This window comes from Cyanistes caeruleus, chromosome 8, assembly GCF_971803275.1.
Source record: "Cyanistes caeruleus chromosome 8, bCyaCae1.hap1.1, whole genome shotgun sequence".
In the NCBI taxonomy this organism is placed as follows: Eukaryota; Metazoa; Chordata; class Aves; order Passeriformes; family Paridae; genus Cyanistes; species Cyanistes caeruleus.
In genome coordinates this window covers 13,788,392-13,813,867 of record NC_141708.1, presented here as the reverse complement: position 1 = coordinate 13,813,867, position 25,476 = coordinate 13,788,392, and the positions used below count along the sequence as shown (strand labels likewise).

At 58.6% G+C, this 25,476-nt stretch overlaps 1 protein-coding gene across 4 annotated transcripts; it reads left to right on the top strand.

Moving 5' to 3' along the window:
* Window positions 1–91: 91 nt before the first annotated feature.
* Window positions 92–25,123, top strand: LDB1 (LIM domain binding 1). Of its 4 annotated transcripts, none has more exons than XM_086901238.1 (11): window positions 92–241; window positions 19,747–19,849; window positions 20,451–20,495; window positions 20,718–20,793; window positions 21,023–21,125; window positions 21,332–21,504; window positions 21,743–21,865; window positions 22,043–22,126; window positions 22,421–22,544; window positions 23,003–23,145; window positions 23,517–24,684. In XM_086901238.1, the coding sequence occupies exons 1-11, from the start codon at window positions 217–219 to the stop codon at window positions 23,745–23,747; spliced, it is 1,230 nt and encodes a 409-aa protein (XP_086757364.1). In that variant the 5' UTR covers window positions 92–216; the 3' UTR covers window positions 23,748–24,684. The 4 variants fall into 4 exon arrangements, with proteins under 4 accessions (XP_086757364.1, XP_086757361.1, XP_086757363.1 ...); XM_086901235.1 differs by having other exon boundaries at window positions 97–241; window positions 23,003–23,151; window positions 23,517–25,123; XM_086901237.1 differs by lacking the exon at window positions 92–241 and adding an exon at window positions 2,618–2,989 and having other exon boundaries at window positions 23,517–25,123.
* The last annotated feature ends 353 nt before the right edge of the window (window positions 25,124–25,476 follow it).

Below are 25,476 nucleotides of genomic sequence, written 5' to 3'. Positions count from 1 at the left end.
CACCGCTGCGGCCCCCGCCCCGATCGCCCCCGCCGCCGCTGCTCCTGCTGCCGCTGCCGCCGCTGCTCCGCCGGTTCGCGGCGCGCCCGCCCGCCCGCCTCTGGCCGCGGCGCTACCCGCCGCCCGCCGCGCCGGAGCCCGCGGCGCGCCGCCCATGCGAGACCCCCGCGGCCCGGGCAGCGCGCAGCGACCCCCGGCCGGGCCAGGCATGTGAAGATGTCAGTGGGCTGTGCATGCCCTGGTGAGTGCCGCGGGCACGGGGCGCGGCGCGGGGGCTCCCCCTGGGGCTGGGGTCCCCGCGACACCGGGGCTGGGTGGGGAGCTGGAGGCCACTTAAGGGGTGGGGGTTCCCAGTGGTGTCGGGGTCTGGCTGTGGGGCTCGGGTCCCATGGTATTGGTGTTGGGGTCCGGCTGTGAGGCTGCGTCCCCCAAGAATGGGCGCTGGGGTCCCCACTGCATTGATGTTGCCGTCCTGCTTTGGGGCTGGGATCTCCAGCACAGGACTGGGGGTCTCTATGGCATTGTTGCTTGGTGCCTCCAGAGCATTGGTGTTGGAGTCTGCGTGGCATTGGTGTTTGGTGTCTCTGTGGCATTGGTATTGGGGTCTCCATGGCATTGGTGCTTGGTGTCTCTGTGGCATTAATACTGAGGTCTCAATGGCATTGGTGCTGGAGTCCAGCCATGGGTATGGTTCTCCATGGTATTGGTCTCTGGGACTGCGTGGCATTGGTGCTGGGATCTGGCTGTGGGGCTGAGGTCTTCATGTCGTTGGTGCTGGGGTCTCTGTGGCATTGGTGCTGGGGCTTGGTTATGGGGCTGGGTTCCTGGGACATGGCTGCTGGGAGCTGGCTACAACACAGGGGACTTTTCAGTGTAGGTGCTGAGGTTTGGCCATGGTGCTTGTGATAAGCAAGGTGTGGGGACCTGAGTCCTAGTCGCTATGGTATGGCTATCACTATGGTCCAGCTGTGAGGATGGGATCCCCATGGTATGGACTGTTGGAATCCAGCTGAAGAGCTGGAGTCCCTAGAGCATGGATGCTTGGGTCTGATTGTGGGATTGGAAGCCCATGGCATGGGTCCTGGAGTCTAGCTGTGAGGCTGGGACTCTGTGGCGTGGATGCTGGGACATGGTTGTGAGGCTAGGACTCCATGGCATGGATGTTGGGGTTCCTGTGGCATAAATACTGAAATCTGTTGGACTAAGAAGTCTGGGACCGAATAGCACATGGTTGCTGGTACCAGCCCGGAACGGAGACCCCACAGGCAGTGTGCTGCAGGGGCATTGAGCAGGCATGCAGGTGCATTCACTCACCCCGATGTGCCCCTGTGGCCAGGGTAATAGATTTGTGGAGTGCCACAGCTCCCTGTGTGAGTGTGAGGCAGTGTCCCTGCAGAGGCTTGGCAATGCTGCTGGTGGACATGGATGCTGTACGGCCCCCCACCATGGCCATTGTGGGCTGTCTGCTGGAGAGCATCTTCCTAATTCTGGAGCCTGCGGGCTAGCAAGGCTGCGGGACTACATCAGAGGTGTGATGAGTTGGTGAGGTCTCAGCACCTGGGAGGGTGCTGCCGCAGGGATACTCATCTGCACGCCTGGGCTTGGGGGCAGGTTTTGGGCAGCTGGCCTGGCTGCATCGCCTGCTGCTGCGTGCAGAACATTGCTGTGCCAGGAACAAGGCAGGGCAGGGGTCTCCGAGGGCTGCTGGAACCTTGTCCAGCACCAGGTCCCTTTGGCGCTGGCCAGCAGACCAGTTTGGGGGGCCCTGGGGAGGGGGTTCTGCCATTTCCCTGAGGAGCAGGGATGTTCCTCAACCCAGCTCCCGTGGCAGCATCCCTATGGTCCCGAGACAACCTCCTGCCAAGCCAGAATCCCATGTTGGGGGGCTGCTGGAGGCACGGTCCCCGCGCCTCCCCCAGAGCCGCCTCTGCCGAGGGGTTTGCAGCTGGATAAGCGGGGTGGGGAAGGGGTGCCCCTGCGAGGCGCCCCCCGCCCCTCCGCTGCCTGCGCCTCGCCGCCGTGTTTCTATGAAGGCAGGCGGCCCCTTCCCCCATCCTCCTCCTCCTCCTCCATCTCCCACTGGAAGCTGCCAGAGCGCTGCTTCCTCAAGCAGAAAGTCACGTGAACCTCCCTGCGAGCCAGGCCGAGCAACCACAGCACCCGCCCCGCAGGCACCCCGCACCGGGGGCACGACACCCCTCCCGACACCCCAGCCTTGGCGGGGGTCCCGCCTCGGCCGGGCGAAGGCCGTGTGACGGCCGACGGTGGGGCCCCGTTGTATTCCCCAGGAGCTGGCCCCACGCCACTGGGAATGTCATCGGCGTGTTGGTGGGTGCAGTGAGGGGGGGTCCTCCCTCGGTGCGGTGATGGGGAGCCGGGCTCACCTGGCAGTATCCCTGTGGATGGCTTCATTATGTTACGTCCCCTCCGCGCCGCCCCTGCCCCAGGGCAGGGAGGACACGAGGCTGCAGTGCAATGTTCGTGTGCCCCCCGCCTCTTCCCCCCGCTCCCCCGCCGGGGCTGGGTGGCACATCCAGAGCCTGCGCCCCCCTCCCCCTTCCCCTCCCCGGACTGTTTATCGGAATATAGAAAAAACAAGCTCTGCCGCTGGCCTCCCGCCAGCCAGAAACATTTAATGAGCCGCTCTGCCCAGGCTGCTCTTCAGGGCTGCATTAACTTGGAGGAGTTTCCTGCTTGGGAGCTGCTGCCGGGGGGCGGTGGTTTGGCTACCCCCCATCCAAGTTGTGGCCTCCCAGAGGGATGATGTACTTCTTGCCATCCCTGGGGGTGCATACTGCCCCACTGCAACTCCTCTCGCACCCCTCCAGAGATATTTCCCTTCTCCTTTCTTCCCCTCTGCAAGAGCTTTGAAGAAGGGAGGCCGCTCTGCTGAGAACCTGATGCACTCTTGTGCCCGAGGATGGTGGGGAGCTGCTGGGGCCAGTGGAGGGCTGAGGGGGGCTTTGCTCCCCACATCAGATGTGGAGAGGTGAGCATCAAGAGCGTAATGGGCTCAAGAGTGGAGGTGGTACAAGGTGAGGCAGCAGCTGTCTGGTGCTGATGCCGGGGGTGCTGTGCCCAGGGCAGTTTGGAGCAGGGCCGGCAGACAGGTCTTGGCATCCAGACCCCAGCGGGGCCCTGACCCCTGGGGGCACCTCTCACTCTCCCAGCATGCTCTGCACTTTCTTTCTTAATTGTTTTTGTTATTATCATTATTTTTCCCCCTGTAGTGATGGTGTCAATGCAGAGGGGGAGGAGGGGAGCAAAGAGGAATGGAGCTGTTCTCCCTCCCTGCAGGGCTGGCTCCAGCTTCATGGCAGGAAAGCAACTTTTCCAAGGTCAGCACCTTCTCTGGGACACCTTGCAGAGAACCAGCCTATGCACCCCTCTGGCAGGAGGGAGAGCTTCCCAAGACACATGCTTGGGGTCCTGGGATGTCTGTGTCCAGCCAGGGCACAGCCCATTGCTGTATCCCTCCCTTCTGCCGAGCTGGCGCCGTGCATCCCCCACCGTCACGAGGCCGAGCTGTGCCACATGCCTTCTGCGACAGATGCGCTGGGAAAGGGATGGCGGCGAGCGGGCTGAGTGCCGCGGCGGGGGGGCCAGGCAGCCCTGACCCGAGCGAGCTCTGGCTCCCAAACCACCCCCAGGGCTGCCTGGCACCTTGGGGTACCCCTGGGCCTGTTGGAGAGGAGGGGAGCAGTAGGGGTCCTGAGGCCTCATCGTGTGTATCAGAGTGCTCTAGTCCAGGCTTCCTTCATGTTCTTCATGTTTGGATAAAAATTTTCTCGCCCTGTCCCCCTCAACTGTGAGGTACCTGACGCTGGGTACTATGTGTGCTGTGTTGCCTGCCCACTTCTGGCACGCTGTGGCAAAGTCAGGATGGGTTTGTGGCTGTCTGGTGCTCAGTGAGAGGATTCCTCAGGGGTCGTGTTGTTGGTGTGAGGCACCATCACAGCGTTCCTTGGGGCCAGTGTGAGCTCACCCGGGATTTGCCTGGAGAATCCTGGCTGGGTTAGTGCCACACCAGTGCCAGTCAGTTCAGCACTGTGTATTTTCCCTGGGCCCCAAGTTTATTTCAGGAATGTTGTTACCTACTCAAACACAAACTGCTGTGAAAGCTGCTCCCTGGGGAGTGAAGGGGTGCCCCTGAGGGATGGGACCCCCGGGGCAGGGAGGTACCCTTGTGACCCAGGAGGGCTTGTTGCTAGGAATGCACTGGCCAGGTGGCTGTGTGCCCCCAGGCAGGGCAGGAACCGAAGCAGCTCGAGCGTCCCTTGCCCATCCCTTTCATGTCAGATCACTCGATTTCATGCCACCCTCTCCTCCCCCGCTCTGCTGTGGCATTCTCCTGCTATATCCATGTTGGTAGAACACGTGAGGCATGGGTCTGCGTCGTGTGCCAGGAGCCTGCTGGGACACTTTGGGAGCGTGGTGCCCGTGCACAGCAACTCTTGGCGTGTCCTGGTGCACCAGCTGCCCTGTCGGCAAGAGCCCCCAGCCCTGTGCAGGGTGACACTGGGCCCTGGGGCTGCCGTTGTGCACGGCGGAGGTGCACCCCTGGGCCTGGGGAGCAGTGGGTGTGGGGACAGCAGGGCAGGATGGGGCTGGGTGACCGTTATCAGCTGCCCGCAGGCTGCAGCTGTGGTTTCCTGCCGGTGCCGGGGGAAGGGTGCTGGGGAGCAGGCAGGGCTGCCAGGGGGCTTCTGGGCCCCACCTGAGCAAGGATAGTGGCAGCAGTCTGCCCCTCTGCCAGGGTCTCTGCTGGGCAGGGTTGGGGTGGCTGCAGCAGGGGTGATGCTGGCAGGTTTGTGGGAGGTTCACTGCTGTGTGCTCACGGGGGTGCAGGAGAGTGGGCTGTGCACCACTGTTGAATGTCCTTTCTGAGCAGGGGTGCTGGTGAGGCTCAAGAGTCCCCAGAGCTGTCAGACCAGCCTTGCAGCACAGCTCGCCCCCTTCTCTCCTGGGCAGGTCATGGATTGGGATGAACGTTAAACCCGAGGCGTAATCTCTGCTGTGGCAGGCGCTGGCCCCTGTCCAGCCCTGACCCGCCCTGCCCGCAGGGCGACCGATAACACCGTGCCCGCACCCCTCTGCTGCTGCTTCCTTTGGGGGGCCCCGGGGGATGTAGCTCCTGCCCCGCTTTTGCAGGATCTCTCTCTGCCCCTGCTTTGTAGAACCCACAGTCAGGTAGCAGAGGTTACCCTGCACCAAGGTGACAGTGCCTGTGCCCCCGGATGGCCCCATGGTGAGACACCCTCTCACGGTGGGGCAGGCAGGGGATGGAAGGGTCCCTGCTTTCCGCAGGAGCCTCAGGCCCTCTATTACACACCAAGGGAGAGGTGTTGTGCATGCAGCCAGGTTTCTGCAGTGCAGCCCAAGTGGCTGGACACAGTGCTTGCAGCCCAAGCCAGGCTGGGACGTTTGGTGGTGTTGGGATACTGGACCATTCTGCAGCAGCCAGCTGTGACAATATCTGCTCTGTTACATGCATTCTCTTCCAACCAGGGTCTTGTGCAGCCTGGGAGGTCTCCCTTCCAGGGCAGGGGTTGCGTATTGTGAATAGCTATGGGGCGGTGGGTGTCAGCTTTTGCCCACACCAGCTCCTGCCTCCCCAGTGGGAACCCGTGGCAGTTTGTGGCATTGCAGGTACGCAACTCTGCTGGGCATGGGGCAGGTCCAGGCACCCCGACCTGCCTGCTCCAACTGGCCTGGGGTGAGCCTGGGGCAGCTGCGGGTAGGGGCAGGCAGGAGCACGGCAGCGGGAGCTCTCTCCCTGCCAGGGATGGCAACACAGAGCTGTTGGAAGAGCCTGATGTGGTGCAGCGTGGAGTTGGGAATGGGGAGTGGAGTTGGAGTATGGGGAGTGCCAGGCTGCCAAAAGTCCTTGCAGAGGGGCATTTCCCTGCTAAGGCTGGGAAGATGTCGTTATGCTCCTCCCAGCTTGGTGCCCCTGCCAAATCCTTTGGGCAGCCACGGCATGCCGAGTCGCCCTGCCTGCTGCCAGCGCGTGCGCAGCAGGAGCCTTGGATGGTGGCAGGGTTCCCCCCCAGAGCCCCCAGAGTGCCCCCGAGTGGAGTAGATGGGGCTCTGTGTCAATCCCTACAGGAATCGGACCTGGAGCTGTGGGAGCTGCCGTCACATCCCACCGTGGCTGTGTCCCTGCTTGGCCTAGCTGGTGGGGAAGAGGCAGTCGCTAACAGGAAGGACACGCATGTTAGCAACGAAAACACGACAGTGAGAGGAAGCAGAAGCAATGCATTATTGATGGAGCTATTTGATGCTGCTATATTCGGAGAGCTGCTCCGGAGTGTTCGGCAGCACTGTGGGGGGGGGGGTGGCAGGGGGTGGGCTCAGCTGGAGGAGAGTTACCTGCTTCCAGTCAACCATGTACAGCCACGGCCCTGTGAACTGTCTTGTCCCTTCTCCCAGGGGAGCTTCCAGTGTGGGAGGGCACAGTGACACGTGGAGGAGGGATGGAAGCCTGAGTGGGTGGGGGTTTGGTGGGTGGCAGTTCCTGGCTATGTAAATCTCTTAAGGATTCCAAGGGTCTTCTGTGGCTTGGGAGACAAGAGTGGAGGGAATGGAGAGGGAACAGTGAGCCAGGGACCAGGGTGCTCTCCCACCAGGGCTGAGTTCCTGGAGCTGCAGGGCTGGGTGTTAAGGATTTTGCTTTGGCTTCTCTTTGAAGCAGCAGTGCCTGTTCCTTGGAGGGTAGATGGTCTTCTTGGGGGATAGAGGGTAGGCATAGGATGCTGCGGCTGTGCAGCAATGCTGCATGTCACCCCCTCCCTGCTGTGGGTTCCCAGGCCAGGAAAGGGGCTGTAAAACGAACCATTCTTGTAACATGAGAGAATCCACCTGGAGGCTCTGGAGGAGCCTTAAAACCCTGCAGCTCTGGCAGCCTAGCTCTGGGTTTCTGCAGAGGAACTGGGGATCACTGCTGTGGGTGGCCATGCTGGGGCTGAGCTCTTACAGGACGTGCACTGCGACGTCTCAGGGACAGCACAGGAATGCTGGGGGGCATTTCTCTGGTACTGGTGCCATGGGGAAGCCCCCTTCCAGCAGGACCTGCCAAAGCTTGCTTGTGGACTGCACCTTCCCCTTGGAGCCTGTGGGCAGCCCATTCAGTACTGATGAGGCTGACCCACCACACCAGAACAAGGGTGTGAGGGTGGACACCCCATATGAACCTCATGCACTCTGGGGTCCTGCATCCCACTGTAACCTTTCTCCACGTGCTCTTATTTTGGAGGGGATGGGCACCAATGCATGCATTTGGTTGCTGTTTGTCCACTGCTCACATACTCAGATTGATTTCTCTGTCCCGTGCAGGATGCTCAAGATGTGACCCTGTAACTTCCCATCCTGCTCTGGCAGCCTTTCCCCAGCCCCTAGGCTTTCTTTCTGCCTCTAGGTGTCTGGAAGTGGTTCTGGTTTTGAAGGGTTAATCCCAGGAGCCCCCAGGATCTGCTGCCTGCCTGGCATGACTCACCATGTAGTTTCCAGCCTCCCCCAAACCTTCTCTGGAGAGATGGAGCTCTGGCTTCTCCAGCCAAAAATGGGGGCCCCTCCTGCCCCAGAACTCCCTTTTTATCTGGTCATGCATAGCTCTAGTGGGGAGAGAAGCCTCTCCTTGAGAAACAGGGAAACAAAGCATATTTCTGTTTGAAGGATGGTAGGCTTTGAGGAGTTGGCTGTTGTGTTCTGGAAAGGGGAGCTCCAGGATGCATGCTGTGCTGCACTGCTTCAGGCTGCATCTGCGTGTGTGCGACGGTGCCCAGGCTGCTACTTGGACAAGTCCATGAGGTTTGGAAGTGCCAGGCCAGTCCGTCTCCTGGTGCAGGCTGTGCTGTTTGCAGAGCTAGCAGATTTTTATTATTTTTTATGTAAGCGTGTGTCCGCGTCCCTGCTCTATGCCTGCGCTAGCCAGGGCCCTGGCCGGGTGTCAGTGTGAGCATGCCCTGCCTCCTGCCCTGCTTGCCTGGGTTCCCTCACACACACTCTGTGGGCACAGCAAGCTGTGACCACAGGGATCAGAGAGACCTGGGCATCCCCTGGCTACAGTGGGGATCCCGGTATCCTCACTGGGCTCTTCCCATCCATTTGTCTGGGTTGTATCCCTGTGCTTGCTCCTGCACCCGAGCTCCTGCCAGTTCCCTGGGCTGAGACCTGTACTGAGTGTTGGATCAGGGCTAGACTTTGGGGAGGCAAGGCAGGCATGGGGCCCTTGCTAGGGGGAGAGTGGAGGCTGCGATCTGGGGGATGGAGTGCCCTACCACAAAAACTGGGTAGTCCTTGGCTCCCCTCACAGTGTGGGTATGAGCAGATCGTGAGGAAGGGGCTCCCCCACACCATTGCTGCCACACACGCTTCCCAGCTGCATCCCAGCCCTTCTGCTCTCCATCCAGCATCTATTTAATTATTAACTCGGCTATAACCATAAACAGCTGGGGCTGCTGCAGCCACGTGGACCAGTCCAGCGCTGTCGTCAGAGCTGAGCAGGGACACGTGAACAGTCCCGGAGGGCTGCTGAGCCCCGGGATAAATTGCTCCAGGCATGTTTGCTGTGGATGTACTGGGCTGGGCCATGGGGCCTGGGGATGAATGGGGACTGCTCTCTGATCCCCTGGCCATGGCACTGGTGCTAGGAGTCTCTAATACAGGGACAAAATGAACCTTTTTTCACTATTTTGCAGTAAAAGTGTAGTGTGTTGAGTGCTGGTGGGTGGTTGTGCCTCGTGCATCTTTGTGCCTTGGAGTGGGAATGGGGTGCAGGTGGACTGTGTTTAATGGCCTGTCTTGGCCAGGAGGGCTGTGCCATCCCGTAGCTGTAACCAGCGTTGCAGCCAGCACTTTTTAGCCTAATGATGGTGGGTGTCAGCTGCAGCCCCGTTTCATACAGTGCCACAAGATTTGGGCTGGCAGGAGGACAGGCAGTGAAGGGGCAGCATGCTGGGGCACTCACAGCATCCCTGTGTCCAGTTATCAAGGCACTGACAGCATGGGTAGCTCCAGCTGCATGTGTCTTTCACAGAGCAGGGTGTCACAGAGGTTTTTAGCTTTACAGTTGAGTTTTTCCTCTCTGTAGACCTGGGAGTTTTGGTCTATGTAGCCATGTGCCTGTGGAAAATGATACTGCAGGATAGCCTGCAAGAGGAAGGGGAAATCATGATGGTGTGATGTGGAGCAGGATAGGGTTGGAACCTCACTCAGTCCGGGGGACAGGAGTGAGAGGATGCTGCCTGTCCCTCTTCAGTGATGGTCCGAGACAGCAACATGGTTGGGGAGCGGGGAGCTACTGCCAGTCTTCAGGGAGCAGGGCTTTTGGGGTGCACAAGCATAGAGGGGAGGACACCCCCAAAACCTCATTGATGAGGTTTTGCACCCACCATATCTGCTCTGCTGGCCGGGGGGGAAGCAAGTGTGCTTACAGGACCCAACTGGTTGTTCCTGCATTACCCCAAGGCTTGGGGAGGGGATGAGGTGCGGGCCTGGCCCTGCAAGTAGGGGGATGTGGGAGGGTGTGCGTGCCCCAGGCATGGGTGCACACCCAGCCGGAGCTGTGCCGGGAGGCGTTTGGGAAGACGTGCAAGTGCATGCCAGCCCATCGGCGTGAACAGCAGCCCATGTGTGTAGGGTGAGCTGTACCAGCACGTGTGTGTGTGTGTGCGTGCATATGCACTGAGCCCATGGGCTTGCCGACTGGGCTGGCAGCAGAGGTCTATGCCAGTCTCACTTGCCAGGGCAGGAGCAGAAGCTGAAAAATTGTATTTTTTTTATTTTTTTTTGGTAAGGGAAATTTTCATAATGGAAATTTTTGTAAAATCTCCGAACTGGAAGAGGTTGCAGCTTTATCAAGGAAAGGATACCCTTGGGGTATGATGGCAATTGCAAACTGGAACATTTTATTTGTCCTCCCCCTCCCAAAACAACCAGTTGTATTTTTCTTTTCTCCGAAACCGGGCGAAAGGGAAACAAGTTTGAAAAAGAAAAAAAATTAAAAAAAAAAACAACTGAAAAAACTTCAGACACCCCGAAACCAAGCTAGGGAAAAGGTCTATTTTTATTCAAACTTTCGCAGTAGGGAAAGAATCCTCGCCCCAGCTGGTGCCGAGCTCCTCAGCGGGACGCGCGGCTCCCGCATCCCCATCCCGGGGAGCGCCTGTACCGGCGCTGGGCGGGTGTGGGGGGGGCAGTTCTCCGGGGACCCCTTTTCGGGCGTCACCCCTGGCCCGTGGGCCCCCGGGCGGCGCGGGGCGGGGGAGCCGGTGCGGGGGGAGCGGGCCCCGCCGCCGCCGCAGCCATTGTGGTCCCGGCCGCGGCGCAGACAAAGGAAGCGCCCCCGCCCCGCCCCGCGCCCCGCCCGCCCCGCCCCGCGGCGGCCCCGCGCCGCCCGCCCGCCGCCGCCGCGCCGCCGCCGGACCCCCGCCCGCCGCCGCGCCGTGAGTCACCCCGCCCCCCCGCGCCCCCCTTCCCCCCGCGGAAGTTTCCCGGTCCCCCCCACCTCGGTGGCGGCCCCGCTCGGGCGGCGGAGGTGAGGGCCGGGGTCCCGCCTGCGCCGCCCCCGCGTCTGCGAAGTTGTGCGCGGCCGCACCGCGCCGCCGCTCCCCAGCGGGCCCCCGTACGGCCCGGGGTCCCCGCGGCAGCCCCCTGCCCGCCCTCTGCTCCCCCGGCCCGGCTCTCCCTGTCCCCAGCTCCCCTTTCCCTCCTCGGCTCCCCTCTCCATCCTTACCCAGTTCTCCTGTTCCTCATCCCTCCCCAGCTGCTCAGTGCATCCTTGGCCCCTCAGCTCGCTCGCTCCCTCCCCTTCAGCTCCCATGTCTGTCCTCCCCCTCCCTGCCTGTGATGTTTCTCCCCTCCCCTGGTTCCCCTTTCTTTCCACCACGTACTGGCTTTTGGAGCGGCACCCCCAGCCTGGTGGGGTGCTGCCAGCAGACCCCATGCCCTGCTGTGCCCTGCTCCATCCCAGCCCACGGCTCCCTTTGTTCTTCTCCGGGTTCCTTCCCCTGCCGAAGCCCCTTGACAGCTGCCCCACGCCCTCCTGGTCCCCCTGTGTGCGCTGTCATGGGGTTTATGGGGCCAGTACACAGCTCTGGAGGCTGCTCTCCCTCTGTTCCTCACTGCTTGTTGCAACTTCATCCTTGTTCGGAGCTCAAAGGGTCCTGCCAGTCTCCCACGGGTGCCTGAAAGGGAATAAAAGGTCCAAGGGGTGCAAACACATGAGGCCTACAGATCTTTCAAAAGCTGCCTTGCCGGGTGTCCAGTCTTAGGGGGCCATGGGCACAGGGGGCTCATCCTCCTTGGCAGACAAAGCAGTGGCTTGACCTGGGCCTCATAGAAGTGGGGACCAAGCTGAGGGTGAGCACAGCATCCTCAGGAGTGGGAAAGACTCAGCAGGTCCAGTTTAGGAGTCAGCATGCATGCCAGAGCTGTGGAGGAGTGTCTTAGCTAGGCGGGTGTTTTCCTGGAGCCCCTTCGGCAGAGCCTGCTGTAGTAGGCTGCCCTGATCTCGGGTGGCTGGCCTAGTAGTCCCTGCCAGCCTGCTGCTTGGGATGGGTGATCAGCACTACGGGGGCTCCCTTGGCTTGGGCAGCCCCCAGTCCCATCACTGCAGCCTTAGCTGGCAGAAGCCAGGCACCATGGCAGGAACCTGCTGAGCAACTGCCATCCCTAGCCAAAGCCATTGCCGAAGCAGGAGCCAAAACTGGAGGTGTCAACCACTCCCAGGGTGAGGTGTGAGCAAAGGGTTCCAAGGCTGTGGGGTCTATCAGGGAGTCACCTTCTGGGGACTCACAGTGTGCTCTTACCTCACACTGCAAACCATCACCTGCTTTCTTCTCACCAGGAGGGTCTGAGCCTGCTCGAGACTGGGCCAGGCAGGTGTGAGAGCAAACACCTCGTCCCAGGGTCTTCCCCAGTTGCTCTCCACATGCTTTTTCAGCACCTTGTCTGAGTAGTGATTCCAGTGCTGGTCAGGTACCAGCTCTTACTGCTTCTGTTTCTGGGTAAATATCAGTGTCCTTGTTCCTTTAAACATTTAAAGCCTTAAGTTTTGGAGTGTTCTCATTGGGGGGAATTACGGTTTTCACTGAAGTAGAACTGAATGTGGTCTTTCCACTCCTGATGCTGTAGAAAGCCCAGGTTTGTGATCTGAGCATCCCTTAAAGACTGAGTAGTGCTGAGCAGAATGACACATAACTTGTGTTGCTTCAGAGAGGAAAACTTGTGATCCAAGGGGGACAAGCTGGTGCTGGCAGGTTTGGTGACACAAAGGTTTTGCTGTAATTTGATGACTTTTCCCCTTGCCAGGAGCAGGTTACAATCCATGTAAAATAGGGAAAGGGTAGTAAAAAGCCACAGTTCAGTTGAAGCAAAGGTGCCTCAGGCTGGAGACCTGAAGCCTCTTTCAGCTTCTCAGAGAGCAGTGATAGCTGGCAGCCCTGAGCTTGCCCAGCCCCTCAGGATGTAGGAGGAGAGGGTATGGATCAGTCCAGCTCCAAGACTCCTCTGTTCCATGGCTGGAAGGGTGGCAGCAGTGCTTGGCCCAGAGTGGTCTCTCTTAGCATGCCTTCTTTCGTTTGCTTGCAGCTCTGCACTGGTGTGATCTTGACATCTGCATTAACAGTATGAACCTAAAGTCCTGTGTGGTGGCAGAGCAGGATAGCACTTCTCCTGGCCTTCTCCCTTAGAAACCGCCCGTCCTCTGAGTGATCTGGGGACAGAGTGCTCCTGCTGCTGTTTGCTCCATGTGTGTGTGTTTGTGGGTTGTGATGCTTGCCACAGTGAGGTTTGCTGCCCCGTGGGTTGCTGTTGTTTCGTGTGGAACTGCAATCAGGGATGCTGGGGCAAGAGGGTTTCCCTGGGACTGGGTTCCTCATGCCTTCAGGAGCACCAGGGAGGTGTGCTTGACCATACCCTTTCCTTTTGCTTCCTGGGGTTTTGGCCCATCCTGCACTGGTTGTCCAAAGGCCTGACAGCGGCAGCAGCACGTGCTGCCAGTGCAGCGGTGCCATTCTAGCAGCCACTGCATTTGCCCTGTCCCCAGTGCTGCTGGCACTGTCCCTCGTTCAGCCACTCCATTCCCACGTTGTCTCTTAACCAAGAACTGAGAAGAGAGAAGTTCTGCCTGAGCAGGAGGGCAGAGGCTTGTCCTGGCAGCTCGAAGAAGCAATGGAGGTGCTTTGTAAGCTGCGCCGAGTAGGTCCCCGCCACGCTCGCACTGTCCCTCCTCTCCGTGGGCATTTGTGAGCGGTCCATACCTTGTGGCAGGTGCTGCACGCCAGCCATGGTTTGCCCCCGGGCGCACTCTGCCCCAGCCAGGCCAGCTGGATGCCCGCGGCGGGAGTTATCCAGCTTTTTTTCCCCCCTCCGGAGCTGTGTCTGGCCGGCTGCCAGAGCTGCGGGGCTCCACCTAGGAGGCAACATGGAGCAGGGCGGCCGGCGGCGGGGCCGCTGTCTCCGGAGACTACGCGTCCCAGCGTGCAGCTCTCGGCGGCGCTGGCAGCGGCAGGGAGCGAGGGGAGCATTGCATCCCGGGATCGCAAATCTCCATGCGCCACGTGGGGGCTGACAGCCTCCTGCGCTCCGAGGCAGCGGCTCTGGGGGTCCTGCCGGCCTGGGGGATCGCTGTGGATCCCCCTCTCCAAGTGTAAGGACAGACCTCAGCCTCTTGCTGCCACTTCCCTGCACTTGTGGCTCTCTGCTCCAGCTCTCCCGGGCAGATCTTGTCCCTGAGCGACGACCCCACAATATCGTGCGGGGCTGTGTAGTTTTGCTCCACCATGGGCATGGCAGGCAAGCAGCCGTGAGCAGGGATGTTGTCTTCACGTTCTGCAAGGCCATCGGCATGGTTAGCTATAACTGAATTTTTTTGTGTTGCCGCAGAGCCTAGAAAACCTTTGATGATGAAAATCCTAGTTTGTCAGGAGGCTTTTATTCTAGGTATGCTGACAGGGTTTTTTTTCCCAGCCCCATGGTTCCTAGACATTGTTCGTTTGTTTGCCAGTGCTGCACGGATGCGGGCTGCAGGAGGGATGTGAGCCTGGTCGCTGCAGGGTGGCAGGGCCCCAGGGTGAATGGGTCTGGGAGAGAGGGAAAGTGTCTGAAAATGTGAAAGGTGCATTCCTGAGGCTGAAACCGACAGTGTTTGATTATGGATCATCTTTGAGACAGTGAACTGAAAGGAGTAATTAGGGACAGTGGGATATTTCCCTGAGAGTTGCAGGAAATGACTGCCTCATGGTAAGTTGATAGTAGTGGAGCTGAAACTGGGTTATCTGTGGGATTGCATCTGGGGCTTGCAGCCTTGGACGTGATTCAATTTTCTGGCTGTTTTGCAATTGGCAGGGTGTGCTTTTCTCCCTTTTTCCCTCCTGGAGAATTCCCCGTCTACATGTCTGAATCATCTGAGGAACAAAATGGGAAAGGGGAGACTCCTGCTTCCTTAGGTACTGCAGGGCAGTGCAGTTCCCTGGGGCTCCAGCCAAATGTCCAGCTCCAGAGGATGCCTTCCTGGGAGACCCTGGACCCTGGCAGAGGTGTGGCTGTGGGGCTACGCTGAGCCCTGACCTGCAAATCCACATCCCACCCAGGTTCTCCTCACCTGGTGCTTTCAGATAGCACTGCTTTGCAGCCTACATCAAGATTTCCACTTTGTAATCATTAGCTGCGGCTAATTATCCCTTCTCTGGCTGTCCCCCTAAATTTGTGACCCGATCTGCAGAGAAGAGCACCCTTGAGTTCAGATGCTTTGTGTGCTGCTGTGGGGGACTTTTGCACTAATATTGCAGGATGTGACCTGGGGCTGGGACACCATGCACAGCCATGTGGTGTGGTGTGGGCAGAGAGGCAGCTTGTGGTACAGATAAGGTCTGTGGATGGCTTGGATGTTCAGCTTGAAAAAAGTGAGAGAGTAATCTCTGCATGCAGCCGGGCAGGCGGCAATGTGGGTTTTGCCTTCGGACGGGTCAGGGCCAGGCAGTGTCCTGGCTGGGGTCAGCCTCTGGATGCCACTGAGTCCATGGCACGTGGTCTCCTCCAAAAGTAGTATCTCTTCTTCCCTGGAGAGCCCACCCTCGTGGAAGCTTCAACTTCCTCAGTTCCGCGTTTCTAAAGCAAATGGGATTTCTGCAAGTTGATACTGTCACTGATAATGTCTCAGGCCATGTCTTGGTGGGTTCCCCCTGAGTTCCTGCGGGCTTAACAACAGCGTCGGAGTTTGCAACTGGCCTTTCTCAATCCCCTCTATTCCAAAGAAAAGGAGAAGGTGAAGGCATGCTTGTGGGGTCAGAGCATGGACTGCTGCATGTGCCTCTGCCTGTCCCAGTCGCTCTGAATGCTCTGTGTTTGCCTCCCAGCCCTGCCAACTTCCCGGACACTATCACTGGGCAAAACCACGTGAATTATTTGAGACGCTGCCCTGCACCCAGTCCCAGATAGCACCCTCATGCCAGCGGGACTGGCCTGGGAAGATGTATTTCTTCCTGCTATCAGGACTCCCACACCCCACGGAGGCAGCCCTGCGAAACAATGCCGCTATTTACACTTTAAAGCCTGGTTAGGCAGGCAGGAAGCAGGCACGGGGCATGCCGGGAAGCACCGGCTGCCTCTAGCGAAGCCTGGCCTCTCTTCTTCCCGGGCTGCTGGGAGGAGCAGCACACTCCCCGGCTCGGCTGTAACCCTGCGGCCCCTTTCAAGCCCCACTTCTTCATTTTTTTTTTTTATCATTTATGTTTTTAGCCTTGTTGGTGTGCTTTGCTGCCTTGCACAGCGAGCGCACTGGCTGCCCAGACAGGGGTGGCTCCTGTCTGGTAGGGGGGCACCAATTCCTGCCAGCGGCCACAGGTATAGGAGGAACAAGATGTTGATGCTGCTTTGCCTTTGTCCTCAGCAGTTCTTTGCTCTTTGATGGTGAGCTGAAGTTCTGGGAGTTCAGACAGGGGCTTTTCTCTCTGCTATCCATGTTCCCTGCCCAGGCAGGCAGCTCCATGGTGCTGTTCTCAGTTCACAGTACCCTGCTGTCTCCTGGCTGTGTGGCATCCACCATGCTTTTGGTGCCTTGGGAAATCTGATGTCCCTCAGCTCTGTGAGCTTGGCTAGGATGTGAATGATTCCTGCTCCAGCAAACCCACTGGATGGTGCTTTCCCCACAGAGGAAGAGCTTTCCCCATAGGGCTGATAGTTGGCAAGCAGGGAGAGCAGAGGAGAAGGCATGTGGAGGGTTGGGCAGTGCTGGGCTGTACACGAATCATGGGCAGAGCACCTGCCTTCTGTTCCCTGGGCGGCCGCCCACCTGGAGCTGTTCTCTTGCCCACGATTTTTCAGCAGGTCTGTGGACCTGGCCTGAGCCAAGGATGCTGAGCTGTGGGATGCCTTCACGGGGTCCCCTTCTCCCACACCCTCCATACTGAGGAGTCATGGAGCCGCCCACCTGGCCACGAGCACTGCGCTGTTCGCCCAGACCTGTCTGGGCTGGTAGCTCACCAGCTGCAGCGTCAGCCTGATTTTTTTCCTTGCTGGATGTTTTTGTGTCGCTGGCCCAGCACCGTAAGCAGCCACAGGAAGCATCTCTGTTGCCTCATGTTCCACAGGGGCATTGCATGCTCAGCCACCAAGCAGCATACCTGTTTGCTCCAAACCTGCTTGCATCACCAAGCCTGCCCAGATCTTGTGCTCAAGGCAGGAGGCAGGGCAGTGGCATGCAGAAACACCAAAGAGGGCCGGGCTCTGGGCTTGGCTTGGGAAGGGCCACATCCTGTATGTCTGTGTCACTGCACCTGGCTGGACAGGGCTTGCAGGCAGCTGGGGCAGTGTGGAGGAAAGAGGTGGTGATGGAGGGATGTCCCAGACCAGGCAGCATGACCTGTGTGCGAGTAAAAGCTGGTGTTCCTGCTGCTGTAAAGTAATTGTGTCATTTCATGTAATGTGAGTAGTGTGTATGTACGTAGAATGTAGAATGTATGTAGGTGAATGTAGAATTTGGACAGCTTGTATCAAATCCTAAGGTGGTGTTAGTGTTACTTCAAACCACTTAATCCAATGACATGTTTTAGGCTTTGTTAAAAATAATACTTGGTCAGGATGCCAGTCTTGCTGAGGTCTCATAACAGACTCTTGATCCTGACATAGGTCACTCAGTGGAGCTCCAAAAGCAGGGTGTGTCCATATTAACCTGCTGGGAAAGGCCCAGGTTGGAAATGGAGGCTTGAGAAATGATGGCCCGGCTCATCTGTTGTCCCACCTCCAGCAGCAGGGAGCTAGGGAAGAGCATGAGAAGCACAATGGATGGAGAGTTATGTGTCTCCCTGGTCTCACCACTGCAGGAGACCTTCCTGCACCCTGAGAAACAAGATGGGGATTGAGGAAAGCAAGAAGCCTTGGGAATTTAGTCCGCCCATGTCTCATCCATGAATAAAAACAAAGAATTGAAGGATGAGACCTGCTGGGTCTGATTTTTTTTTTGCCCCTCAGGACATGATGACCAGAAACAACCAGTGCTCCAGCCAATGAATGCCAGTGCTGCCTAATTAATCAGCTTGTTTTCAACAGAAGTTTGGGAGTTTTGGGAAGTTTGCTATGCATTGAACGTGCTTCAGTGTCACGCTGTATAACAACAGAATGGAGGAAATAGAAATGCTGTGTTTTAGTACAGTTTGGGCTGAATTATTACGTCTGTTAGGCACAAGTTGATGTGGGTGAAGCAGAAAGCAAAAACTCCTCTCCAGCAGAAACTGACCAGCAGTGATCTCCGTACTAAGAAATTTCTTTATCTATGAAAACATCCAGTAAGAGCAAGGGGCTGACATTGTTAGCAGCCATATGAGAAATTGTGCCATGTCCCACTTATCCTCACTGCAGGCGGGCAGGAGTGGGAACAGTGAGCCACGGCTGAGTGGCTGGGCTGGCTCCAGCTGCACAGGAATGGTAGATCCTGGTGGGTGCTGGAGTGAGGCTGGGTTCAGCTGCTGTGGGGAAATACGGTAAAAAGGCCCTAAGAAAATCAAGAGGTAAAACACGTATTTCCCTGTTCCTAGCTGGATTTAATGCTTGGAAAGTGACCCCCTCTATTTTTGACCAGCCCTTGCTCAGCAGTGTGTGCGGTCTCTGTGACTGCTGACTTGGGGTCCCAGATGGCTCGGCAGGGGTGAAGGTGACGCCTTGGTTGTTCACCTCTGTTGGCTAATGAGCTCTTTGTTGCAACAAGCTGGACATCTTGGGCCCCTGTCTGGAGGCTTGACTCCGGTGGTTTTTGCTCCTCTTCTGTACCCATTCCGGTCGAGCTGCTACTCCGGTCCTGTCCCTGCACCCTTCTGCTCAGCCTGGCTGTGGAGTGAAGCCCAGAGGGGCAGTGGTGCGTCTGGCGCCTCTGGGACGCTTCCCTCCGCTGCTGGGTTTGCTTTCTGCAGTACCGGCTGGCAATCCCAGCAGCTCGTGGGCGTCGGGGAGCGCCCGTCCCAGGGCTGTGTGCGGGCGGGGGCCGATGGGGATGCCGCCTCGGCCCCGGCTGCAGCCGTAGCCCTGCACGGCCGGCTGCGGGGCCCCTGCCTGCGGCGGGACGGGGAGAGACGTGTCTGTGCGCGGCAGGGCCGGCCGAGCCGGTGGAGCCGGAGCTGCCTGGCAGCTCGCCCGCTGCTGCGCCCCATCCAGGTCAGCCCGTCTGCCCGCCTGCCTGCCGGGAGGGAGCCGCGTGCCTCAGCAGCATCCTGGCGCAGCGTGCCGGGTCCTGCCAGCCGCGGGGCGTGCCGGGGCTCCCGCGGGGCTCGGGAGCGGTGCTGCCAGCCACTGCTCCCGGGAACCTGCCCTCGTGGTGGGAGCGGGCTGCTGAGTGTGGGAGCCTAGCTGCCCCTAAGGAGCCTGGATAGGGCTGGCTCTGCCCTGCATTCCTAATGTCTCCTTTTGGCAGGTCTGGGGACGCCCAGGTTGCTTTCGGGATGTGCGCTGGTTTCACACGTGATGTGGTCTGTTGCAGACCCCACCTCACCCCATGCCCCTCTATATGTTCCTTGGCCTTTGCCCTGGTGCTGTGATGGGTGGTGAGGTTTCGGGGTGGTTTGATCACAGCTGCGGGCTGCTGTGTGGGATCTCTGTCTGTCTGGATCCGGGTGGCCGCTGGCCTGCCCAAGCGGCAGATGGTGGCTGCCTGGGGACCCGCCATCCATCCCTCCGGGTGATTATTCACCCGTCACCATGACGATAGAAAGGTCAGCGAAAAGATCCTGTGTGATTCCCAGGTCGGTCAGTGGGATTAGGAGCAGTGCAGGAGGGAGGGCTAGGGCCCAGCCAGCCCCTCTTCAGGCTCACCAGCTGGACTGTACCCCTTGGGCATATCCCCAGAGCCCAGCCAGCTGAGAACTGACAAACTTTGGGTACCAGTGAAAAACCCTTGAGATAGGGTTGGGCCCCTCTGGCTGCTGATCCTGAGAGCTCAGCCTTGACCCTGTGAGTTCCATCCTGCACGGGGGAGATGTGGAGCTGTGTGTGGGATGAAGGGAGTAGGCTGACATCAGGGGGGAAGCAGAGGAGGGAGGAGGGATGGGGCTGTGCTGTTGGAGGCTTGACTGCATCCTTCTTCTTCCTCCTCCTCCTCCTCCTCCCTCCTCCTCCCTCTTCCCCTCTTCCTCCCTCCTCCTTCCTCCTCCTTCCTCTCCCTCCTCCCAGCAGCAGCAGCAGCAGGGTGTCTCTCCTTGCAGAGTGCTCCCGACTGACCCATGTCCCCTCTCTCTCTCTCTCTCTCTCTCTCTCCAGGCTGTTCCTCTAAGTCATTCAAGCTGTACTCGCCAAAGGAGCCCCCGAACGGCAACGCCTTCCCCCCCTTCCACCCAGGCACCATGCTGGATCGAGATGTGGGGTGAGCTGGGGCCCAGGGAGGGATCTGCAGTGTCGAGGACACTCTGCAGTTTGCACCCCAGGGTCTCTGTGTTATGCTTCCCATCAGCAAACAGAGACTGCAGAGCATGGAGTTCAGTTAGCACAAGAGCAAAGAGGGAATTGGAGCAGGCACAGTTGATAGTGGGTTGAGAATGAGTGATATTTGGAATGAAGGAAGCCTCCAGGTCCTGAGCTCTGTCAGGCCAAGCCCTTTCCCTGGCCAAGCCCCTGGAATGACAGGGAGCCCTCCCAGCTCCTGCCAAAGCAGCCCCTTTTTCAACATGTGTCTTGCCTGGCAACTTGCCAGTCACTGCTGCAGAGGAGCTGGGTATGTCCCCAAGGAGCAGTTGGCTAGGTCCTAGGGGTGGAGTAGGCAATGATGTGGGATCAGAGCCCAGTTTTGGGCTACAGGTTGCCCCATGGGCCTGTCAGATACTGGCAGCCAGAGTACAGTCTGCACTGTGGGAAGGGTCTCACCTCCAGTGAGCCTGACTGCCTGCTGTAGCCAGGGAACAAGGAGCTGTGGTGAGCAGGGACATCCCTGCTAGCACTGACGTGCCTGCATCTCTTTCCACTGCTAGACCTACTCCTATGTACCCACCGACGTACCTGGAGCCTGGAATCGGGTAAGCATAGGGGGCTGATGTGGTCCCTGCTTGTGGGGAGCTCATGACTGTGGTGGGGGTGCCTCAGCAGGGCCAGCATGCTGGCTGGCTGGGACTTGTGGGTGGATTGCTCAGACCCTTCCAGCCCTGGAGGGTCTGTATGTGTTCCCCCTGTGGGCTCAGGACCCCTCCACACCCAGTAGCTGCCTTCTCCTCTGATGGTTTGCTGTGCTCTCTGGGCAGGAGGCACACGCCGTATGGGAACCAGACTGACTACAGGATATTTGAGCTCAACAAGCGGCTGCAGAACTGGACAGAGGTAGGCAGCTGGGAGGGTGAGGGTTGGCTGGGGCACTGTTTTGGCAGTGGGGGCCCCCACTGCCTTATCCCACACGTGGCCGTGGGACAGGGCTTATCACCCCCATCTCTCAGCACTCGGCTCGGAGCGCAGTCCTCCGTGGGTTGAGCATGGGTTGAGCACTGTGCCTGGCACCCTGTGTCTGTCTGTCTCTCCTCCCCATAACTTAGCATCTTTCTGTCATCCCCAGGAATGTGATAATCTGTGGTGGGATGCCTTCACCACAGAGTTCTTTGAGGATGACGCCATGTTAACAATCACTTTCTGCTTGGAGGATGGACCAAAGAGATACAGTGAGTACCAGCTTGAGTCCTCCTTCCTATGGGCATTGCCCCCCAGCAGGAGACAGTTGTGTGCTCAGGGGCATGTGGGTAGGGTGTCAGAGCTCAGCTGTTTCCAGCTAGAAAGTATGGGGGAACCCTCTTCATGTACATTCCAAGGAACATCTGGATGAGCTGGGTTTACTGACCTTATTTTCCTCCTCCTCCTCCTGCTGCAGCGATTGGCCGGACTTTGATTCCCCGTTACTTCCGCAGCATCTTTGAAGGGGGAGCCACAGAGCTCTACTACGTGCTCAAGCACCCCAAGGAGTCCTTCCACAACAACTTCGTCTCACTGGACTGTGACCAGTGCACCATGGTCACCCAGCACGGCAAGCCCATGTTCACCCAGGTACTGCCTGCACCTGCAGCTTCTGCTGCCCCTCCTGCTTTGGTTTTTTGTGCTCCCTTGGTGGCTACAGTCCCACGAAGCTGTGCATTTTGGGCTCATATGGCTTCTGCTGAGACTCCAGAGAGGCAGAGGCAAGCCACTATGAGAGTGTTCCAGTGTGCAGCAGTGGGTTCCCAGGGGATCTTGGCTGTGGGAAGCTGGGGCAGCCTGTGCCTGACCCTGTGCCCTGCCTGCCCAGGTATGTGTGGAGGGGCGGCTCTACCTGGAGTTCATGTTTGATGACATGATGAGGATAAAGACGTGGCATTTCAGCATCCGCCAGCATCGAGAACTTATTCCCCGCAGCATCCTTGCCATGCATGTGAGTACAGCTCCAGGAGCTCCCCTGGGAATGAATGACACCAGGCTGCTGAGCTCCTCAGGCTGCTCTGCAGGTTGGGATACTTCAACCCAGTCCCATATTGCAGGCTGGGGCATGGGAGGGCTGTTCCCAGCCTGGATGGGATGCAGCTGAGCCTTCTGTCCCTCTCACTCCTAGGCACAGGATCCCCAAATGCTGGACCAGTTATCCAAGAACATCACACGCTGTGGGCTCTCAAACTCCACACTCAACTACCTCCGAGTAAGTGTGCAAGAAGAGGTGGGTTGCAGCTCTGCCATGTCTTGTGCTGTCAGCTGCCTGATGTCTGGCTGTCATGGAGTGTGGGTAGGCTGCAAGGCCAGCTTTGCAAAAGGGATCATGCAGAGGGGCTGTAGAGAGCTGTGGGGCAGTGGATCCCACAAGCTCACAGCGTGGCTTGGGTCATTGCAGCACAGATACCTGCCTGTAGAGGTGTTAGGGTTAGGGTTATGCGGTCTCCTTTTTGCTGGGCTCAGAGCATTGCAGTCTAACCCAGCATCTGTCTGCTCTCTGCAGCTCTGTGTAATCCTAGAACCAATGCAGGAGCTCATGTCACGGCACAAGACCTACAGCCTCAGTCCCCGGGACTGCCTCAAGACTTGCCTCTTCCAGAAGTGGCAGCGGATGGTTGCTCCACCTGGTGAGTCTCACACTGCCTGCTGTGCTGTCTGGGGGTCTCTGGGACTGCCTGCTCAGGCCCTGCCCTTGGTGCAGGCTTCTCTCAGCCCCAGAGCTGTTCTTGGCCTTGTTTCATGAGGCTGGGGGTGGTGAACCAGGCATTTGGCTTCTTTCTATGATGATCTGCCTTCCCAGTGGGGCAGAGGAGGGCTGCAGGCAGCCAGTGCTCCCTGCCTGGGAGCTGCCGGCTGCTTGTGGAAAGCAAAGCAGAGATGGAAATGTTCCTGCCCCCTCGCTTGTCCTGTGGTCTGGGAGGACAGCAGAGCTGTGGAGGTCAGGAGGGTGGTGATACAGCCTGGAGGGGGAGCGTGGTCCTTGAAGAAGTAGGGTTTGCATAAAAGGGCCTGGGGGCACCAGCTTCCTCTTGTTGGGACTGACCATGTCTCCATCCACCGTCCACGTGTCTCCATCCTCCACCAGCTGAGCCAGCACGGCAGCAGCCCAGCAAGCGTCGGAAAAGGAAGATGTCGGGGGGCAGCACCATGAGCTCCGGTGGGGGAAACACCAACAACAGCAACAGCAAGAAGAAGAGCCCAGCCAGCACCTTTGCCCTGTCCAGTCAGGTACCTGTAAGCATCCCGTTTCCATTCTCTCTTCCTCCTCAGGGCTGGAGGGTAGGGTTCTCTGCCCCTGCCCCTGGGAGCTGCTAGGGGGAGACCCCCAGGGAGTGCCTATCTGAGCCACCACAGTTCTTCCCATGTGATGGGGAAAAGAAGGAGGGGGTGTCCCAGCTACTTTCCCTGAATCCCTTTGCTCTCCTGCAAAGGAGTGAGGATGTGTTTGCCTCACTCAGTGCCCAAGCTTGGGTTCTGCAGTGGAGATGAGGAAGTCACCCTACAGCTGGGGAAAGGGGCTGTGCTGATGAGGGGGGGGGGGTCTAGCAGCCCAGGCTCCCCCCACCTCGATTATGTTTCGGGACCGTCTCCCCTTTCAGGATGTGATGGTGGTAGGCGAGCCCACGCTGATGGGGGGGGAGTTTGGGGACGAGGACGAGCGGCTCATCACCCGGCTGGAGAACACGCAGTTTGACGCCGCCAACGGCATCGATGACGAGGACAGCTTCAACAACTCGCCGGCGCTGGGGGCCAACAGCCCCTGGAACAGCAAACCGCCCTCCAGCCAGGAGAGTAAGTCAGAGAACCCCACGTCACAGGCGTCGCAGTAACGGCCCCCCTGCCGCCCCGTGGACTCAGTCCCAACCAATCTACCTGTACATTTTCAACGGAGAGTGACTGGGAAGCGGCGAGGTACCGGGGGCGGATCAGCACCACATGGATGATGGGGTGCACGGCCCGGGGTGCACGCCAGGCAGGCAGCCCCCAGACGTCACCCCCGCCGCCTCCCCGCACCCCCACGCCTGCCTCCCTGACGGACCCCAGGGCAGGGGTGGGTTTCCGGGGCCGTAGCTTCATTATTCCCCCTTCGCTCTTCCTTTCTGCTTCTTGCCCAGAGATCTTCTCATCCCTGTCCCAACATGCCCAACCCCTCCTAGCTGAGTGAGGGGGAATTAGTGGGGAGGTGTTGGCAGCGGCTGGCATTACCACATGCCATGTGTTGGGTCTGGAACAGCGCAGAGACCCTCCTCCTCCCTGGGCCCTGTGGCTGGTGTTTGCTGAGCAGCCACTTGCAGTGGGGTTGCACATCCCTAGTCCAACATGGGGCTGGTTGGGAGAGGCAGTGATGGAAAGCCTTCCCTGTGCCTCGGGCTCTGCCACAGAGCTTCTTCCAGCCAGGGTCAGATCCTTCAGTGCTGGGATGGTGTTGAGGGTAGGGCCCCATCGCATTTTCCCACTCTCCTGCACCTTTCCCTTCCCCTCGCTCCCCAGAGCGAGAGCGCGCAGCACAGCCATGGGGGGACTCTTGTATATAGGAAGGGTGTGGTGGGGGGCTGGGGGGGCACGGAGGACCTGTGGCTCTGCCGGAGCAGCCGGTGCCCTTGTTCCCTGCCTGCAGCCCCTCTGTTTCCCTCCAACCTGTGTGAATCTGCCTGGGGCCCCTTTGCAACCCCTGGCTCCTGGTACCTCCTACTTTTGTCTTTTTTTAAGAAAAAAAAAATAATATTATTAAATTGTAAGTTTAAAAAAAAGAAAGAAAAAAAAAAATGGGAAAATACCCCCTCAGCCCCCTTGCCCAACCCCCCCGTCCTGTCCTGAGCCTTTTCACCCTGTCCTGACTTTTGTACAGGCTTCTTCTCTTGGAAGTCTCGTTTTATATCCAGTTCAGAGAGCTTCAAACCAAGGAGAGACTTTGCAGACTTCCTTTCTAATCCCTCCAGAGGCCGGGGGGGGCCAGTCCCCTGCCTCCCTTCTCAATGTAAATCTTGTGTGCTGTTGTCCCCGCTCCCCCCCTCGGGTTCGTGTACCTCGTGCTTGTACATTTCCGCGCTGTAGACAGTGTGTACGATACTGTTCTTTCAATGTGTTATCACTAGAGCAGGTGCCTCCATTGATGTTAGGGGAAACGATGAGAAAAATAATAATTTTTTGGGGTTTTTTTTTGGTTTAAAAAAAAGAAAAAGAGAAAAAAAATAATCCCTTCCAAGGCTTTTTCCAAGAAGAATATGGGAGGTGCCGCGGGAGGGTGTTTGTGCTAACTAACCAGTTCACCCCAGCAGCCTTGGAGTGGGGTTTTGGGGGAAGATGAGAGTCCAGGCTGCCCGTGGGAACCCCCTGGCATGCCCCGTGGTGGGGCTGCAGCAAGTGCTGCTGTGGGGGGGACTGCCCTAGTGGGGGTATCAGTGTGTGTAAGAGTGTGTGCGCGAGAGGTTTGTGTGTCTGTCTGCGTGTGTAAGGGAGCCTGGGGCAGGCGGAGCAGCCCTGAAGTTTGGGGGAATGAGGGGTGCACTCCATTCTCTCTGTCAGACACCCCCCCAGTTCCCTGCTGGGGGTCCCACA

Bases quoted from the DNA above. Each gene is read 5' to 3' on its own strand.
- LDB1 (XM_086901235.1), top strand. From the start codon at position 217: ATGTCAGTGGGCTGTGCATGCCCTG. The intron at 21,505-21,742 runs GTACTGCCTGCA...CTGCCTGCCCAG, and splicing joins GCAAGCCCATGTTCACCCAG to GTATGTGTGGAGGGGCGGCT. The intron at 22,545-23,002 runs GTGAGTCTCACA...ATCCTCCACCAG, and splicing joins GCGGATGGTTGCTCCACCTG to CTGAGCCAGCACGGCAGCAG.